The sequence below is a fragment of the Antechinus flavipes genome, chromosome 6 (genome assembly GCF_016432865.1).
Source record: "Antechinus flavipes isolate AdamAnt ecotype Samford, QLD, Australia chromosome 6, AdamAnt_v2, whole genome shotgun sequence".
Taxonomy (NCBI): domain Eukaryota; kingdom Metazoa; phylum Chordata; class Mammalia; order Dasyuromorphia; family Dasyuridae; genus Antechinus; species Antechinus flavipes.
In genome coordinates this window covers 11,545,037-11,565,048 of record NC_067403.1, presented here as the reverse complement: position 1 = coordinate 11,565,048, position 20,012 = coordinate 11,545,037, and the positions used below count along the sequence as shown (strand labels likewise).

General features: G+C 35.3%; 1 protein-coding gene across 3 annotated transcripts in view; it reads left to right on the top strand.

Annotated features, from left to right (window-relative positions):
* KCNIP4 (potassium voltage-gated channel interacting protein 4) overlaps positions 1 to 13,199 on the top strand; it is a 1,018,244-nt gene extending 1,005,045 nt beyond the window's left edge. For all 3 annotated transcript variants that reach the window (XM_051967626.1, XM_051967628.1, XM_051967627.1), the window contains 4 exons: positions 6,611 to 6,718; positions 9,029 to 9,133; positions 9,357 to 9,419; positions 11,671 to 13,199. In XM_051967626.1, coding sequence (XP_051823586.1) covers positions 6,611 to 6,718; positions 9,029 to 9,133; positions 9,357 to 9,419; positions 11,671 to 11,718 — 324 coding nt within the window. In that variant the 3' untranslated portion in view covers positions 11,719 to 13,199. The remainder of the gene's footprint in view (positions 1 to 6,610; positions 6,719 to 9,028; positions 9,134 to 9,356; positions 9,420 to 11,670) is intronic.
* The last annotated feature ends 6,813 nt before the right edge of the window (positions 13,200 to 20,012 follow it).

Below are 20,012 nucleotides of genomic sequence, written 5' to 3'. Positions count from 1 at the left end.
TTACCCTGTGAGATTTTCAATACCAATTTTGCTCGTGCGATGTCCCATGGATCTTCCCAAATGGGACTGAGTACGGGCCATGTCAAGATGTTAGAGAAGCCAGATGTGGGAGGACAAATTTGGCTTGTTGACAATGAAATACACTCATAGAAGATTCTCTTCAATTTCTGCAATACATACATACATAAATTCTCTATTTTCTAGCAAAAGAAAAAATAGGAGCTGAAATCATCTGATAAAGAATTTTGTTTTTAATTTCTATCCTTAACATAATTTGTGGTGAACTAGTAAGGTAAGAGGAGTAGTTGTCTTTTCTGGAAGTAATAAAGCTACTCTCCCTCACACACACACACACATACACACACACACACACACACACACACACACACACACACACACACACACATACACACACACACACACCCCACCCACATCTCTCCAGGCAAATGATTTTCTACTTTAAAAAAAAGGAGCAGAAGACCAGTCTGAATGCGTAACCTGAGAAAGGAACAGAAGGAAAGTTTTTCCTTGCTTTGTGCTCTGGAAAGCATATTAGGATGCCCCACAAAGGGCAAAGGAAGTGATTCATGCTCATTACTGTCTCAAAAAAAAAAAAAAAAAGGACAAATAAAACCCACCTCTGTAGGGGGGAAAAAACCCTCCTTTTTTTCTTTTTATTTAAGATGCTATGGGTTAAGAATATAGGAATCAACCTAGAGCTCAGTAAAGTTGCTGCCAAAAGCTTTTCAGCAGTTTTGTGCATCTGGGAGCAAATGAACCAGTCCCTTCACAGATAAAACTAAGAAGGTACAAATGCAAGTACTCTTGAAAGCAAATTGAGTTTTTGGCAAGTGCTTGCAACTTCCTGCTTGACGGATTTCAATTACCATGTGGAAAAGCTAGGAGCAAAAATGAGATAGGCTATATTGAGTTCCATTTTACATCAGCACAAAATAAGGTGGAAATTCATTTTTAAGTAACTGTTTATTGAAATGAAGATTGCATCATGCAGAAAAGACTGTGTAACCCCAGATGTCATTAAAACAGGGGGAAAAACTATGTAGTGTTAGAGGTCCCCATCTGTCTCCTACCAGAGCTAGCCAGCACACAGAAAAAGAAGGTGCTGCAAGAGGAAGAAATAATGAACTCAGTTCTTTTGTGTTAACCAATGGGACTCAGCCTTGCAATCCTGGGCTCTATTAGATGAGCTTTTCTAGTCTTCCCCAAATCGTGCTGCCTTATAGACACACAAACACTTGCCTTATGAGAATGAGAACTACTTAAGGACAAGAAATGTCTTGTCTTGGTATCGTACTTGTATTCTCAAGGTTAAGCACAGTCTTTGGCACATAAGCAAGAATTTAGCGATGGTTACAAATGAACAAGAAAGATGAAAATACCATGTTTTGACTCACGTTGAGTCTCCATAGTTCTCTCTATCTCTGGATATGAATGGCATTTTCTATCCCAAGTATATTGGAATAAAACAATAAGATTTTAGAAAAAAATTAAGGCGCATTATATCTTAGTCTTGGAGTAATTGTTTTTCCTTTTTTTGGGTAAATATGAATTAGATGGATTAGAAAAGGGAAGGATAGTATAGTAGTTCAAATGTAAAGTGATGTAGATTTGAGATAAGAAGGGTAGGGTGAGAAGAAAAATTCAAAGATGACTCTCAAGTTATATTGTCATGGAAGGGAGAAAGGAGGAAGAAAAGAATATCCAGGAAGAGGGAGTGATCAACAGTATCAAAAGCCAGAGAAATGTCAAATAAAATAAGGGTTAAGGAAGGGATATGCTATTTAGTACTTAGGAGCTTGCTAGTAACCAATAAAAGAGAATTATTGGGGCGGGGGGGGTATCCATACTACAAAATATTGAAAGGGTAAGTATGATATTGTTTAGTAGTTTTTCAGTCGTGTATGACTCTTCATGACCCCATTTGGGATTTTCTTGGCAAGATAGTGGAGTAGTTTGATATTTCCTTCTCCAATTCATTTTTCAAATAAGGAAACTGAGGCAACTTGCCTTTAGTCAAACCGATAGTAAATGTCTGAGGCTGGATTTGAACTCTGGAAGATGAATCTTCCTGATTCCAGGTCCAGCTTTCCATCCACCACACTACCTACTTGCCCCTATAAATAGAGTGTTTCTTTGATGTGAGTCACTAGTCATTAAATACCAGTATTCATTGGCCATTTTTCACTCTCTGTTGCTAAGGACAAGAAAAAATCAGCTTTTTGTCAGTGTCCTGGGTTGAGATTAGCATAGATCAGTGGGTTTAAGCTTAGTTTTAGAGTTATGTTATATGCAGAGCTGTCTATGACTTGCACAGCCTCCTGGGACTATAACCATAACTTTTTAAAAAAGACATATCATTATGGATTGTGGTTTTGGATTGGTTTTGTTTTATTTTTTTGGTCCAAACCTGAATTATACCTATAAAAGGAGAATTAACAGCTTATTAAAGAAAGGGACAAAAAATGAAGAAAATAACACCTTGAAAAATATAATTGGTCTAATGGAAAAGGTTAAAAAAAGTTCACTGAAGAAAATAATTCCTTACAAATTAGAATTGGGTAAATGGAAGCTAATGACTCCAGGACACATTAAAAATAATAAAAACAAAGTAAAAACAATGAAGAAAATGTGAAATATTTCATTTAAAAAATGTCCACATGATATTTCAAGAAATAGCTTTATCACACCAAATGCTAGTCAAATAAAAGACCATCACAAGTAGAAAATAATGAGTAAACCCTAGCCAAGCAAAATTGCAAGTGTAAATTGGAGAGATTAAACAGCATAAAATATATCAAAGAAAACACAAGAGTGAATAGGCTCTTCATCAAGGAGTGAAATAAGATCTCATTTCAATCAAGGAGAGAGGAAATATATAAAAGGCAGCGGAGGTTCATTCTTAGTTGTCTCTAAAATGACAAGCAAAGTCAAATGAATGATGGAGTTGTTTTGTCCGTACATGTTCTATATTCCAAAGCTTCTCTCTCTATGTGTCGCTCTGTCTCTCCATATATATGTTCTCTCTCTCTCTTTTTGTTCTCTTTTATTTTTTCCTCGGTAGCATTCTACCCTTCCAAATACAATCAGAGAGTCTCCGATAGTCATCCCTCCAAGACCATATGCTCCAAATTTCCCTCCTCCCTCCTCAACTGAGATAGCAAGAAATCTGATATAGGTTGAATATGTGCAATTCTTCCATCATGTTATCCAAAAAAAATCAGACCAAAAGGGGAAAAAATGAGAGAAAAACTAAGCAAACAAATAAAAGGTAGAAATACTACACCTCGGTCCACACCCTGTCTCCACCCTTCTCTCTCGAGGTGGATGCATCCTTCATCCTAAGTCTATTGGAATTCTCTTGAATCACTGCATTGCTAAGAACCAAATCGGACACAGTTGGGATCACATAATCTTGCTGTTATTATGTACAATGATCTCCTGATTCTGCTCACTTCATTTAGCAGCAGTTCATGTAAGTCTTTCCAGGCCTTTTGAAATTAGACTGGTCATCCCAACCAGTGGGCATCCACTCAGTTTCCAGTTTCTTGCCACCACAAAAAGGGCTGCCACAGACATGTTGGCATATGTGAGTCCTTTTCCCCTTTAAGATCTCTGTGGGAGACAGACCCATTGCTGGGGATGCACGGTTTGATGGCCCTTTGAGCAAAGTTCCAAATTCCTCTCCAGATCCAACAATGCATTCGTGTTCCATTTTCCCCATATCCCCTCCAGTATTTATTACTATCTTTTCCTGTCACCTTAGTCGATCTGAAAAGTATGAAGTAGTACCTCAGAGTTGTCTTAATTTACATTTCTCTAACCAATGATGATTTAGAGCATTTTTTCCTAAGACTAGACATGGCAAAGCTTTTCTTTCTACCCCCACTTTAGAGTTCCTTTCTCCAGGTGATTCTCCCAAAGAGTACCTGGAACCAAGTTAGTAAGTCCCATATGGCAGACCTATATTTCTCACTCAACATTTTTTCCAGAAAGTTAAGAGTCACCTCCTGAGTAAGTGACACAGCACAGTCACTCCCTTCCCTAGCTGAATGTGAGTCAGGTTATTTACACAAGCAGTTGTAATTTTCCTTTTAAATTATAACTATTATGGCTAAATGTTTAATTTATTGTTTATTTTTCCATATATATTCCATTCAAATCTGTCTTTGCATTTCAGGAATCATGAATACCAATTATAGTAATTATTGCTGACCAGTTTTTCATTATTTCTTGTATTTTTAAAAAATCAATGATTTGTTTCAGATTATTTAGATTTTTGGTTCTCAATATTCTTTACTCTGTGCTAGAGAACAACAAGCTATTTTCCCTGGGCCTCTAGGTGGGGTTCCTTAAGATGAGGCATTGATCACTCCACTCTCACATTCTTCTCAGAAAAAGGGATTTTAATCAATGAGAGCACTATGTTTTTTGAAGTGGCAACTTCTACCCACACCAATCCATACCTTAAGCCACTGGGATAGCCAATACTAAGAAGATGGCATGTTGTGAATTGTTTACAAAATGAATTTTTCAAAGAAAAAAGAATGTAAGGAAACTGAAAAAAATATTTTTACCCATAGGTATATGCTTGAAGAATAGTGTTTTTGGTCCCAAATGAAATAATTCACTATCTATTTATAGTTTTTGCAATGTTTTATTCAATTTGAAGCCATCTTTTTGAACTAAATCAAAATTATTCTTTATTAAATGTTTACTTTGTTCCAGGAATTATATCTTAATTGTACTGGGGATAAAGATATAATAAATGAAACAATCCCTACTCACAAGGAGTTTACATTCTAATGAAAGACAGTGTATAAATAAATCAAATGAACTATCTATGCTAAAAATATAAAATGATGAATTTAGTAAGGTTACAAATTTTGCGACTAGAATTTTAATGTAGTATAATGTGTAAATACTTCAAATTATAGCAATCTCATTGCCATTCTCACCACAATTCTCATTATTTTAGTTTATTGCTTTAGATTTTAAGAGATCCCATCAATGTTGATACTTACACCTTCCAGGAGTGCAGCTCCTCATCCATTACACTTTGCTGTCTTATGTAATTATTGACCATGTCCTCTTGAATGCACTTAGAGCTTTTCTGGGAAAAGACACTGGAGATTCATAGAAAAGATGGCACTGGGTTTTCTTATATAATTTTCTTTTCCACCAATTATGCTACACATTTATATTTAATCATCTATTGAAAGTCAGAGGAATCGAAAGATGCTAAATGTACTAACAAATGCCTGAGGAATGAGAATCCAAGAAACGTCATCCATTTTATCAAGTGAATCTTCGTTGTTAAGTGAAATGTCTAGGAGTTTACTGCCCTAGTTTTCAGCATTTGACAGCTAACTATCGAGTTTTATGTCATATTTACTTTTCCTTTACACAGATAACACAGAGATCTGCCATCCAGTGCCCATCTCTCTTTTAGGATAATACCCATCTATTGGATATTTTAAACTGGACGTCTCAAAAACGTTTCAAACTCAGCATATCTAAAACTGAAATCATTCTCATCTCCTCTTGAGCACATTCCACTTTTTGTTTAAGCCACTCCCATTCTTCTGGTCTTGAATTCAGGCAATGATCTCAAAGATAACCTTGATTCCTCACATATAGTCAGTTGCCAAATAATGCTTTTTCCCTTCTTCATCCTTTTTTTTCCTCATTGACCCTATTTCCTCATATAACCACTGTTCAGTTGTCAAATACTGGGTTTTTTTTTTTTCCTTCTTCCCCTGTCTTTTTCCTCATTGACCCTATCTATTTCCTCATACAATCACTGTTCAGTTGCCAAATACTGCTTTTTCCCTTCTTCGCAATCTTTTTTTTCCCTCATTGACCCCATCTATCTCCTCACATAACCACTATTTTAGTTCAGCAACTTAATAGTTCTTCCTTAGTTGACTGCAATGGTCCAACTTGGTTTCTCTGCTTTTGCCCCACTTTAGTCATTCTTCTCCATAGCTGTCAAAGTAATATCCCCTAAGCACGCATCTGACCAGGTCATTTCCCCTCCTCGGCCAACACCGGTGACCCCTGACTAAGAGGAAGTGTAAACTCTTCTGTTGAGCCTTTAAACCCCCTTACAATCTTGCCCCGACCTAAGGCACCACTTCCATAGTCTGCTTCCCCCCTCCCATGCACTATGATCCAGTGCCCTTCACTTGCTCCTTATCCTGGACGCCATCTCCGAACTTTTACACTGGTCAGTTCCCCTCCTCATTTTTACTTCAGAAAGTACCCCTTTCTAACTGAAACCTTCTCTGAATCACCTCACAAGTAGTCCCCTCCCTCCTTAACTCTATTTCATTTAACTAATGCATCTTTATTATCCATATATTTATGCTATATATAGTTGAATATGGATTTTTGCTTTTAGAATGTAATGGGTGTTGTTGTTGTGCTTTTTTGAGAGTAGGAATTGTTTCATTCTTTATGTTCATATCCCCAAAACCTAGCACCATGCCTGGCACATAGTTATTAATGTCTTTGGGTAAAATGTTTGATGACTCATTGATTTGTCTGGATTTCATTGCACCCTATTAAGTTGCAATTTTCTTTTTTTTAGGACTTTGTGATGGGTCTTTCCATTTTGCTTCGAGGGACAGTGCAAGAAAAACTCAACTGGGCATTTAATTTGTATGACATCAATAAAGATGGATATATCACTAAAGAGGTAATAATTATCTTCTAGGAAGAGCTGTTTTCATATTTTCTTCTTCGAACCAATTTCATTTTCAACACTGAGGAGTTTTAAATTAAATTACACAATTACAGTCATAGACTTTATAACTGATCTGAGCAACCAAAAATATTGCAATGAATTAGTTTTATTTAGGGAAAAATATTCTGAAAAAAAATTGGTGTTTGGGCTTAAGATATTTTTATAAATCCACAAAAAAGCTAAATTTTCTATTTAAAAGGGGGAGAAAGAAACATTTGACCATATGATTATTCAGTTTAAAAATATTTTTATATTTTACAAATATCAAATATTTTCAGTTATAAAATATTCTATACATACATAGCACATGGATAGCCTTGGATCTTTTTGAAGAAATTTTCTTTCTAATACTGACACATTTTGTTTTGATACAATTATTTCCCAGTAAAATTTCTCCTTAGAATCTTCCCTTAAAAAATGTGGTTGAACAAGGTAAGGGATATGATTGTGATGGAATAAATACTACTGTGCTATAAAAAATGATGGGTTCGGTGATCTTACAAAAACATGGAAACACAAGAAATAATGAAGAGTGAAATGAGCATAACCAAGACAATATTGAATACAGTAATAATATTGTTTTTAGAATGAATAAGTCATTTTGAGTATTACAAATATCCAAATTAATTATAAAGAACATTTGATGAAAGATGTTATCTGCATGCAGAGAAAAAATTGATAAATAGAAGTGTATATAATATAATTTTACTTATTATACATACATAGATATGTGTATCTAAATGGAATAGGAATGAGAGGGTGGGAATGAGAATAAAAAATTACATTTACACGATAACTTTATTATATTAGCAAGTTGTATAGAATAGATTTGCAGTTTTATGTGCATTTTTAAAACTTATACTATGTTGTGGAAATGCTTGTTTTATTTCATAAAGTAAAAATAAATATAAAAAAGTTAAGTAAAATCATTTAATTATGACTGATAAAAGATGCTTTCTGATGCTATTCTTTATCACTTCCTAACAAAAAAGCAAGTGTATTTTAGCTTTAGTTAACAGAATGTTATTCACTATATTTGACCTGAGGTTTTTTTTTCCTTTGTTATCATAATTTACATTATTGTAGTCATTGTGGATGCTGTTTATGTGATTCTGCTTTTTTTACTCTTCAACAAATACTGCCACTCTCTTGATTTTATACCTGAAAAGGAAGTCAATTTAGCAAGTCTTTATTGAATACCTACTTTGTGCCAGGTACTATGGTAGGTACTTGGGATTTAAAAACAAAAATGAAATAGTACCTTCACCTAAAGAGCTTAATTTTTCCTGAAAACAAAAACAAAAACAATGATTGCAAAGATAAAGATATAATAACTACAAAATACAGAATAATTTAAAAGAGAAAGAACACTAATTAAGAAGAGGCCACTGATCTATATTTTGAAGAAGCTTTGGATTCTACAAAGATGACAATTCAAAATAAAAGAATTCTCGTACTTGCTAAGTTTGAAAAGATGGCAAAATAGTAAAAGTGTGTAGGGGGATGGAATTAAATTTTGGAAATGCTAGGGGATAGCAGACATAGCAATGTATTATTGTAGAAGTTGTAAACTAGTTCCTCTCTGCTAGAAAGTAATTTGGAATCATACAAAAAGAATTTCTGAATCATTTATTTGTTTGATGCAGAAATCCAATTACTAGGATTTATGCCCTCAGAAGATTGACTACAAATTTAATCAAAAATAATCAATATATACAAAAATATTTACAGTAGCATTGTTTGTGACAATAGAAAATGGGAAACATAATATTTATGAAAGATTTTAAAACGAATAAATTGTGATTGAAATATTTGTGTGTATGACAATGTTAGTAGAATATTATCTTTCTGAAACAAATGACAAATATGAGGTGATATAGAGGGAAGAAAGAGAATCCAAAGAACAATAAATACAATGACTACAAAAATGTTAATATAGGCTTAAATGGTAACAAAGTTCAGAGATAAATTATAGGCAAATTCGAATTAACACAAATAAAATTTTCTCCAAAAGTAGAAAATGGCATATATATAATGAGTCACAATAATTTGAGTGCTTTTGCTTAACCATTTTTAGAGAATATCCTTTGCAGAAGATGAGTATTCTTTGGGTGTTTGTTGGAAAATGCCTGATGTTAAATAATGTGCAGTTTTGAGATATGAAAAAAAATGAAATAATGAAAAACAGGGAATGAGAGATCATGATGTGTTTCTGCCATCCACGTAGAGTCATGTCTTATTCAAGTTCCTTTTTGTTTTCAGGAAATGCTTGACATAATGAAAGCGATATATGACATGATGGGTAAATGTACGTATCCTGTTCTTAAAGAGGATGCTCCCCGACAACATGTGGAAACATTTTTCCAGGTAGGAAGAGGACAGTGGGTGAGCAGAGTTAGGAGTTCCTCCACTAACTGCTTCCCTATCGTTTTTATAGTTTAAAAATGTTAGGAAGACAACTAAAATAGTAAAGATCAGAAAAAATAGTAAAGAATGGATTCTCTTCAGAGGCAGTGAAAGGTTTCCTTTCATTGGACATCTTCAAAGCATTTTTATGACTGTAACACTCCTGTATTTTATTTCTGAACAGAAAATGGACAAAAATAAAGACGGGGTAGTTACCATAGATGAGTTCATTGAAAGCTGCCAAAAAGTAAGTACCACAAATAATGCATCACATCGCCTCAGGTAGCTTAGGGGCCGGGGGAGATGCTGCAGCAGAGCCCTTTGAAACGTCGGTTCTGTTCTCTCAAGGTCTGGCCTTGAAGCTGCCCCCTCGGCTGCCCCAGGGAAGCCACAATGTCGGCGGCCAGCTGGGCAGGACCTGGGCCCGACGCTCCAAACTGGCCGCAGACATTGACTGTCACCCTGGGCAAGTTCACTTACCCCAGGCTGTCTCAGTTTCCTCATCTGTAAACTGAGCTGGAGAAACAGCAAACCCCTGCAGTGTTTACCAAGAAAGCCCCAAGTGGGACCATGAAGGGTCCGAACAGTGTGGCCGACAAAGTCCATCTCCAGTCCTCCTGCCTCATACGCTGGCTACGTAATCCTGGACGGGTCACCTTTCGGTGTCCCCTCATTTTGGGAGGGGGAGGCACGAGGAGGTAATCAGGGTTATGTGACTTGCCCAGGGTCACACAAGTGTTTAGGGCCACCATTGAACTCGGTCTTCCTGCCTCCAAAGACCAGTGATCTGTTCCCTGCACCCCAACTTGCCCCCCGACTTTCTAAGACTAGAAATTATACATGCTACTCACCCATGTTGTGCTATCCCATATCTGGGTGGATAAGGCAGTTTCCACCAAATATAACTAATTCATTTTCACAGCATTTTGACACAAGCCCAAATTCATAATTCCCTGACTTTACACCAATAGCTGAGCATACAGAATCTCCTGACAGCAATTTTCATTGTCTATATTTGTTTTCCCAAAACTTTACAGGAGGGAACTTGGAAGTCAATATTAATAATTTATTTTTTTTTAAATGTGGCCTTAAAAAAAGCACGTGATCTCATGGAAACAAAATGTAACAGACTGTAGACAATCTACTTTCAGGATACAGTAGAGCAGCCTTGACAGGACTGATCATGTGGTACAAGCGTGTGGACATTTCTGCATCACAATCACGCCATATATTGGGATTCACCCCAACATGTGTTTACCTGTTCTCAACAGTGACAAAGAACTCGAGCTTCCGATTCCAAGTTCATTTGTGCTTCAATTGTGTCATGCAGGCAAACCAGCCCTTCACTGGTCACAAATGGCCAAGCAGGCACTGGAGTTAGAGTTCTCTGTAAAAGCAGAGCTTAGGTGACAGTATAAATAAAGTGTTCCCCGTCATTTTAGGTGCTTTCTAGCTGCATGATCATGACCACTCGCCTTCTTGGAGCCTCAGTTTCCTCCTCTGTATCATGAGGGATGTGGACTGCCATGTGCTCCACGGACCCTTGACGATCCCACTTCAATCATTGAATATCAGTTTTTTATGATGATTAAAATAGGATTTTATTTTAAATTCCATCTTCTCCAATAGTTCTTTCAGCTTATCAACACACACAGACACACACACACAAAAGCTAACCATGATCATGTCCGTTGGGAATCCAGCTGCTTCCAGAGATATTCCTGGAAAACAACTTAAAAATGACCAATTTGGAGCAATCCGCTGAGATCAGTTTCCTACAGCACTGAGCGGGTCATATAGCCAATAAATGTTAGACGTAGAACTTGGACCCACATCTTCCTGGTTCTTAGAGCTCTCTACACTGCTTGCTCTTCTCATTTCTAGAGAACACCGTTAGGATTAACAACTGCCCCAAAATTCTGCATCCACAGAAGATTTCTCCACTGCATCTTTAAGACCACTTGTTTCTAGAAGCAGGCCCATAGAACTGAGGGTCTACAAGACTTCAAAGAGTAATTAGTCCAGCACCATCACTGCTTTGCTCTTTTGTACTTATCCCTGACCTGGTTTGTTTGCCGAGTCTCCTCTCTTCTGCTAATGTTACTGTTATTATTTATATTCTTATATGTTGAATTTGGAAAGGTTTCCATTATCATCTAAAAATAACTATTCAAAGTTTTGAAAACACATCAGACCTAAAAATGCAGAAAGATGTTTCTATACATAGAAATTAGAAAATCTTAATATAAAAATACCTATTTTACATGTTTCTATAAATAGAATGCATGTGTACAATGTGTATTTTTATATTAAGCTATAAAGTTTACAAAAGCAGCATTTAATTATTTGTAATAGCTGATGATTGTTACAAGTGTTTAAGCATAGATGCATGTTCATCCGAATGGGTATTTTAGAGTGGGGAGTGGGAAATCAGGATAATAGCCTATCTTTTTTTGAAAAAATTCAAATTTAATCTATTTATTTTTGTCTCCTTACAGGATGAAAACATAATGCGCTCCATGCAGCTCTTTGAAAATGTGATTTAACATGTTGGTTAGATCTCAAATTTAATAGACAAATGTGAACTATTCTAAAACAATATTCAAGTTGGAATTACCACTTTTAGCATAGACTGCTCAGCTTTACACTGAAGCATATTATGCAAATAAGCTTTGTTTTTATTATAAAGCCATCCCCAAAATTATGTTTCCAAGATATCAATTTGCATCCTTTTCATTATGTCACTAAATTAATGGGATGTTCTAAAAATTTCCTACCACAAAGCTATTCAAAGAAATGGTACCTGACAAACACATAATTTTATCGGTACTCCAACCCTGGAATTATTGAGGCTTTCGCACATCAAAGTGATGTTATGATAGTGTTTTTTGCTACCCATTTGTATTAGAATCCAGCCCCACTATTGTTTTTTTCCCCCTAAAATATTGGCATCAGTGTTTAATTTATAGAAATTAGATTTCATTTCCATATTTGTATGCTGTAATCCCATTTATATACTTTGAGTAAACAAAAACAATTCTCGCTATTAAAAATGATGCAGTCCCTATTTTTGTGGGTTTTCCTCTTTTTGTTGAAGTCTCCTTTTGCTGAAGCCTTCATTTATCTGGCATTTTTCTACCATTAGAACTAAAACGATTACCTGGTGACGGCATACTTCTTTTGAGTATGGCTCATTAATAAGTACTTGTTGGTTTTCCGTATTAGAACCCAAATCCCACATAATATATGTAATTTGGGACATGCTCAAGGTGACGGCCCCAACTAGGCTTCACACTTCCTTTGAAATAAGGAAATCTAGTGGATTCCGGTATCACTACATAAATGCCCATATTGTCTACAATGAAGACAAGGATTTACCGTCCCCCAGTTTTAAATTATGGCTCACTAGTGCATGAGCATCTGGTACGCGTTAATAATTAACAGCAATCAGCCTAGGGTCAGGATCACCTCTGGCCTGACCTCCCCCCTTGCATTTCTGTCACACAGAGCTGCAAAGACAAAGAACACTTGATGAAACAATGGGGAAGGACATTAGCATAATTTCATTTTGAAGGAAAAACTATCATACTGTTAACTATGATAACGGAACAGTAGAGAATGCCTTATCACTTCAATTATTTAATTGGATTATGTAAAGGGATTAACAGCACACAAGCCCCAATTTTAAATATTAGTTTCCAGGATCTTAAGCCCATAATGTCAATTTTCCATAACAATACTAAAGATATAACCATTGTCATTTTTTTTTTCCTGAAAATATCACAAAGACAAAAACTTCTGAGATAGAAGGAATCTGCGACTTTGTTTCACAAAAATAAATCAGGGATCTATTCTGGTGTCAAGATAAGAAGCTGAAGGATGTTCTACTATCACCAGTGTAGGAAGAAGAGTAGTACAATACATGTACACCTGAACTTTGCCATTAGTGTGTGTGTGTAAGCTCGATGTATACATTTTGTATTTTAAAAAGGAAAAATAAACAAAAGTAGAATGTATATAAACTTAATGTTTATGTTTTAGGTCTTCTTTTCACCCTTAAACCACAATTTATTTATATTTTTAATTTTCAAAGACTCATCAAAGAAACCGTTTTGTCTTTTCAGGCCTCTGCACAAAGTGGGGACAGTGATGGAAGGGAAAGCTATGAATTGGGAGTCAAGAGCTGGGTTCGAGCCTTGGTTATGTTATTTAAGTTACAACCTCTGCGAGCCTGTTTCCCATCTATAAAGTGAGGATTGATGAGGAAAAAAGGTGATTTCACTGGCTGTGGCATTTTGTAAACTATGGTAACCTTCATCATCATTTTTGAGCTCCCTATAAAGATAGTGTTATAATGGCTTTAACCATGGTTTCTAAGATGCCAGCTAATGCCCTCAATTTTGTAATAGCAGTAAATATTCAAAGTTGATTCTCAATTCTGTTCTCAAGAGCAGTGGCCTTCAAATTTTTTAGTTGTTGAACCCTTAACTGTAAAATAAATTTTAGGAAAATACTCAGAATAAATTCAGAATTATTTTAAATATTTACATGTGATTTATGGTACCAAATAACAAAATAATTTTACTATAAACATGTTCTATTAAATATAAAAAATTTTAAATAGCTCATAACTAATTGTAGATAACATGCTAAATTTGGAACAAGATGTGAGTTCATATCCTGCCTCAGACATTTACTACCTGTGTGATAAATGGGGAAGTCACTTAATGTCTTTCTTTTTCATTTTCTGTAAAATGGGGATAAAAATAGTACTTATCTTCCAGGGTCATTGTGAGGATAAAATGAGATCTCTTACAGCATTTTGTAAGCCTTTTGGTATACTATGTAAATATTAGATGTTTACATTATTAATAATTAACAGTTATCGTTGTCATTTTGTAGATGGAGAAACCGGCTCACAGAGGTTGTGACTAGCCAAAGTTAAGACAAATTTAGGTCGATTCCAAACCTCCAGCTTTTCCCATACATCTGCCTCCAGTTTGTGTAGGGACTGAGCTTGGAGTCAGAAAGGTACAGTAAGCCTGCTCTGCTACCTGTTGGGTGACCCCCATCACTTAATCCTCATTAGCCACGAGGCTCCAAATGACCTCCAACACTTCCTAGCTCTGTGCCCTGGAGCCAATCCCTTAGTTTCTTTGGGGTTCCTCAAAGGCACGACGTCACCTGTCAAATTCAAATGTGACCATACTTGTGAAGCTCTTAGTTGGGAGCCCGGCTCAAGGGAGAGGCTCTATGGAAATGGTTACTCCCTCTCTCCTTCCTCTCTCTTTAAAATGGGGATACCAGGAACACCTACACCCACAGCAAAATTTCCAGTTTCAGACCCCAAGATTCTAGATGGCAAATAGTCCCTAGGGGAGGAGATGCCTTTGACACTGCTTTTCACTTGCCTTAGAGGAATTGTTTTGAGGAAAAAATGCTTTAAAATCTTAAAAGTCTTATAAATACAGGTAGTTATTACTATAAATTCTCTAAGGTCTTTCCAAGGCCAGATCCTTTTTCTGGATTGGCAAAAATCTCTAGCCTGAAGTCGGAGGGGGTGAAAGCTACTACTTATCCTGATGTTCTTTAAATCTCTAAATAACATATAACTTATGAAAGAGCAATTTTGTTTTTATAGCATCTAACTTCATTATATCTCTTTCCTTTCCTACCACACTCCAGAAGCTATCCCTTATTATAAAAGGAGAAAAAAGAAAGTGTAGCAAAACTTACCAATTGAATTAAGTCTTAACATTATAGAAAGTCTTCCAATTCTATGATCCCATACCTCTGCAAAGAGAGTAAAGGGCTTTCTCCTGCTGTTTCTTCAGGACCAGGCTTGGTTATTATAATTTCTCAGCAGTCAGATTCAATTGTCTTATTGGTGCTTTTTCCATTGCAGTATATTGTTTTCCTGGTTCTACTTATTTCACTTTACATAAGGTCATAATTTTTCCCATGTTTATCTGTATCCATTATATTTATCATTTCTTACAGCATACAGCTTTAGCCATTTTCTGATCATTGGTTATCTACTTTGTTTTCAGTTTTCTGATACCACAAAAACAATCAAAAACCCAGGTGTATGTGTATGGGCCCGTGAGCTCATATGGGCACCATTGAACCCACTGTTTATCACTGACCTCCTTGCAGTATTATCTGCAGCAGTGGAAACTCTCCATTTACGTCTATCCAATTCCAAATTGTCTTCTCAATGGTCATTTTCCAAAACAGTCATACTATGTTATGGCTCCACAAGCAATATATTCATTAGTACACTGCAGTTTCTATAAACCCATCTAATGTCACTATTCTTCCGGTCATTGTTGCCATTCTGGGTGGAAAAGCTATCTCAAGAGTTGTGTTGATTTGCATTTTCCTTCTTATTGATTTGAAGCATGTTTTCATTGGGTTTTAATTAGTTTGCAATTTTGAGAAGAGCTTATTCATATATTATGACCACTTATCTACTGGGGGATGGCGTATGGTTATATTCTATAAAGAAGTGTGTTAGAATCAGGTTGAACCAGCTCAAATACAAATTATGTAATTTTCACTGTGAACATTTATACTTTCAGAAATCGGCAAACCGAAAAATAAATGAGCCTTTTATGGTTTTGTTGTCTACATTTAAGAAAGTAAGAGAAAATACAAATGATGTGCCTCAGAGTTAAAAGCGTGTCATGACTACATTTTTTTTTCCTCAAAGATCTGATTATTAAGCATTTACCTGTTGGAATCTTTACAAACTGCTAACTCATTAGAGTTGATAGATTATTCATCTGATCTTACAAGATGTTGTTTTGGGTAAAGATTCCAACATTTACCATTAAGCATTGTTTTGGATATTATGCCCCTACCAGAAATATTTGATTAGAAACATTTTCTTAATTGTTTGTTTCTCTAATTATCCTAGCTGTCTTAAATTTTAGTTGAGTTAAAGCATTTTAATTTCATGTAATTGAAATTTTCTGTTTTACCTCTTTTGATCATCTCTATCCATTATGGGGGTTAGTAATTCCTCTTTCCCCCAGGAACAAGATGGAAAATGTACTTTACTTTCTAATTTTAAAATATTGTCATTAATATTCAGATTATATACCCAAATGATATATGGTCTTATTCTAATGCCAGACTGCTTTTTTCACTTTCCCCTGAAATTTTTGTCAGAGGAATCTCACTCTTAGGTAATGTTTCGAAATTTGTCAAAAAGAAGGTTACTGAATTATTTCTGATTTCTCCCTTGCCTAATTTGTCCCACTAAATCTTTTTCTGCTTTTTAACCAACACCTACTAACTTTTCATTTACTACTTTATAATAATTTGAAGACTAGAAGTGCTTACTTTTTTTCTGAATTTTACTACCTTTGATATTCTAGAATATTAGGACAAATTTTGTTATATTTTCTAGTTTTGTATAGTATAATCTTGGTATTTTCATTGGGATAGATTTAGGTCTGTAAATTAGTTTTGATAGTATTGCCATTTTAATATGGCTATGATCCAGGCATAAACGCTAATATCCATACAATGATTTACCTCTTTAAAGAAAATATTATGTGTAAATATATAAATTTATAGATGTAGATGGAAAGTGTTTAGATAGACTGCTTCCCATAAATTTTACTTTGAATAAGACTTTATGCCTTTAATTTTCAAAATTCACGAAACTAAATTTAAAACTTTAAAATTATTTTGTTTGTAGCATTAATTCAACTTAATTTACAGAAGCTTCAAACTATAAGACTTTTGAGACACCTTGTATACTAAACTTTGACTTTAGATACTTTTCATAATTAAAAAAATTCTGTTTTGTGAAGCTTTTAGCACTGATCATTGTACTTTGTCAAAGGCTTTTTCTGAATCAAATGAAGGTGTGTGTTTTTGTCTTTAATATCGTTGCTTTTCAGATGTTGAACCATATATTCCTGGTGTAAATTCGACTTACGATAGGAAATGATTTTAACATAAATTACTGTAACCTCCCAGGATATTAAAGATTTTTCATCATTATTCTTGAGACATTTTGGCACAGTGATTAGATCTGGATTCAAATTCTGCCTCTGATACATGGGGTAAGACATGTTACCTTTTAGGTGTCTAGGCAGCTCACCAAAATTATGTGACAGAGAAAATGCTTATCTGTGTTGTAACAGGAAGTTTCCATAGCCAACTAATCTCTATGCTCATGAAATCACTGTGGAGAATATTGGTCTTTCTTTGCTTTAAATTTTCTTAAAACTGGGGCTATGTCTTACGTTTCCTTGTCAATTTTTGATGGGATCAGTTGTGTTGTAATATTAGTAACTGTTCTTTTAAGTTTAATACTATTCTCCTAAAACCTAAGATTATAGTCTTCCTTTGATAGTTGCTCTAAAATTAGTTCAATTTTCTGCAATTTTTTTTTTTTTTTTAGTATTCTACTATTTTAGTTTTTTTGTGAATATTCTGTTCCTTTTAGATTTTCAATTGTACTGGAATACAGCTGTAGATTCTAGAAATTTTTTCTTCCAGTTCTGATTCTACCTGGATTTGATATTACTCCCTAATTGGCCAAATTTCAAACCAATTTCTATTTTTGGTTTTATAGTTTTTTGATTTTCATTTACATTGGACATTATTTTGTTAAAGAAAGTTTTTAGGCACATTATTGTATTCATTTTTTCATCCCAGAAATTTTGCTATATTGTTGACTAATGATTTTTCATATTTGCAATTTGCTTTGATCCTATTATATTGTTCAAGATTATACTGTGAATCTTTCATTCAGATCTTTTATTTGTATTCCCTGTATTGACTATTATTTTTATTGCATTTTGTGTGCATTTCTGCCTTACTCTGTTTTGGTGATATGGTTGATTTTCAAAAAGTTGTCATGTAATGTTAATCTATATAATTCAATGTACCCATTCAGAAAGCATCCTAAGTCTTTTAGCTCCAACATTGAATTTGTCTAGTTTTGGATTTCTCATTTTGGTTTGTAAGGTATGTCTCTCTGAGAGGAATTTTAGTCTCCTATTATTACTTGCCTTTCTACACAACTTTTTCTTTATGAATTTAGCAATTGTCACTTGAAGCATATATTGGTATTACAATAACTAATGATTCACTTTAGGGTTTCCTTATTTATTGAGATAGTTGTTGCTAAAACGATTGCAATTCCTGCTTTGGGGGTTTCACTTTGATGCACTTTAGTCTCATTTTGGTCTCTTCTCCAATTTCATTTGATTCCTGAGGGGGCCAGTTGGTTAGTGGAGGGAGTATTGGACTTAGAGTCAGCAAACTGTGTTAAAATTCTTCTGCAGACAAAGACAAGTTATCTTTCTAGCCCATTTCCTTTCTATAAAACAATAGCATCCACCTCAAGGGCTGGGGGGACAATCAAATGACAGCTTGGCAAACCTTAAATTACCCCATCCTTTCTGTTGGCCCAATACAGTTTTGCTTAGACTGCTTTGATGTATTAATTCTACTCCTGGGACTCCTTTCCCTAACCCCGCTGTCTTTTGCCAATTTTCTCCATTTGGGACTTTGAGTTTTCTTAGACTTATGCACCTCTTCTTTACTCCATTCTTTCAGCTGTGAAGTGATTAACTCAAAACCTCCCTTTCACTTCTCACCTGCCCTAGGAGCTGTGCCATCACCTCTCAGGGTTGATGTTGCCACTGATGGGACTCGGCTGCATCAGAACCTTGTGCACAGCACACCTCCCTACTGGACAGGGCCTCTTAATTCTTTTTAAGCTCTTCCAGTGGTTTAAGTCACAACCTCTCACCTCTTCCACCAAGGGAGACCCTTCAGGAGGATCTGCTTTTTTCTGTATCCCGGGTGGCTACTCATCTGAATGCACGAATTGCCATCTCATTCCTCAATGGTTGAGATTTCCTAAGGAATAGAATACCCCATTCCCTACTTCCCTGAGCCTTATATGCATCCTACGACATTTGTCCCACAAAAGTTTCATGTGTGTCCAGGTAAAGGGGATATTTGTGATTTCTTTTAACTTAATCTCCCCACCCGCTTTTTTTTCTTTTTCTGATTACCCTTTCTTTTTAATCCCATGGAGATAATATAACCTCAGAACAAAGAGAAATTCTTTCTTTACAATAGCGTTCACTTTTATTTCTGTTATTTGATGTTGTTTCCATGTCAAATATTTTGCTTTTTTCCCTCTCTGTTCACCTATCATTTTTTGTTGTTAATGACTCAGCCTAGCTTTGTATCCTTTGTCATTATCATTTTGAAGGAGCTTGAGCTTTTTTTTCAAAATATACTAGAACATTCTTTTTCTTTGTATTTGAAGGTCTTTCTTTTTCCCTTGGCTGCAAAAAGACTATTTTTCTTTGCCACTGAAATTGTTCAATTTAACTATAGTTTTTGAAGTTTGAAAGAATAAGGTGATGGTGTCACTCACTTAGAAGGCAAACCTCTTTTGATTGATGTTCTATCTTCTGTATTTAACTGTATCAGGCAGCGTTCCACCCCCTGCAATTGGTGCAGGTTTTGTTTTGGGGAGACCTACTGTCCCTAAGTTATCTGCATGCCTCCTGTTTTTAAGGTCAGTTGCTTTGGTCATTCTAAAAGTTCATGGGTATTTTTAACATTGCTTTTCTTTGGCTTCTTCATTGTCAGATTTCTTCCAATTCAGTATTTTTTGTGCTCAAATTTAGAACCTTTCGGTTCTTCGTGTTTTCCAATGTCCCTCTCCAGTCCTCCATATCCAATCTGCTGTTGTCATTTCCTCCTCTGTAACATCTCACCTAGAATCCCCTTCTCTTTAAATGGCCTCATACCCGGACTTCTACTTAGTCTCGCTCTCCCCTCTAGTTCTTCCTGA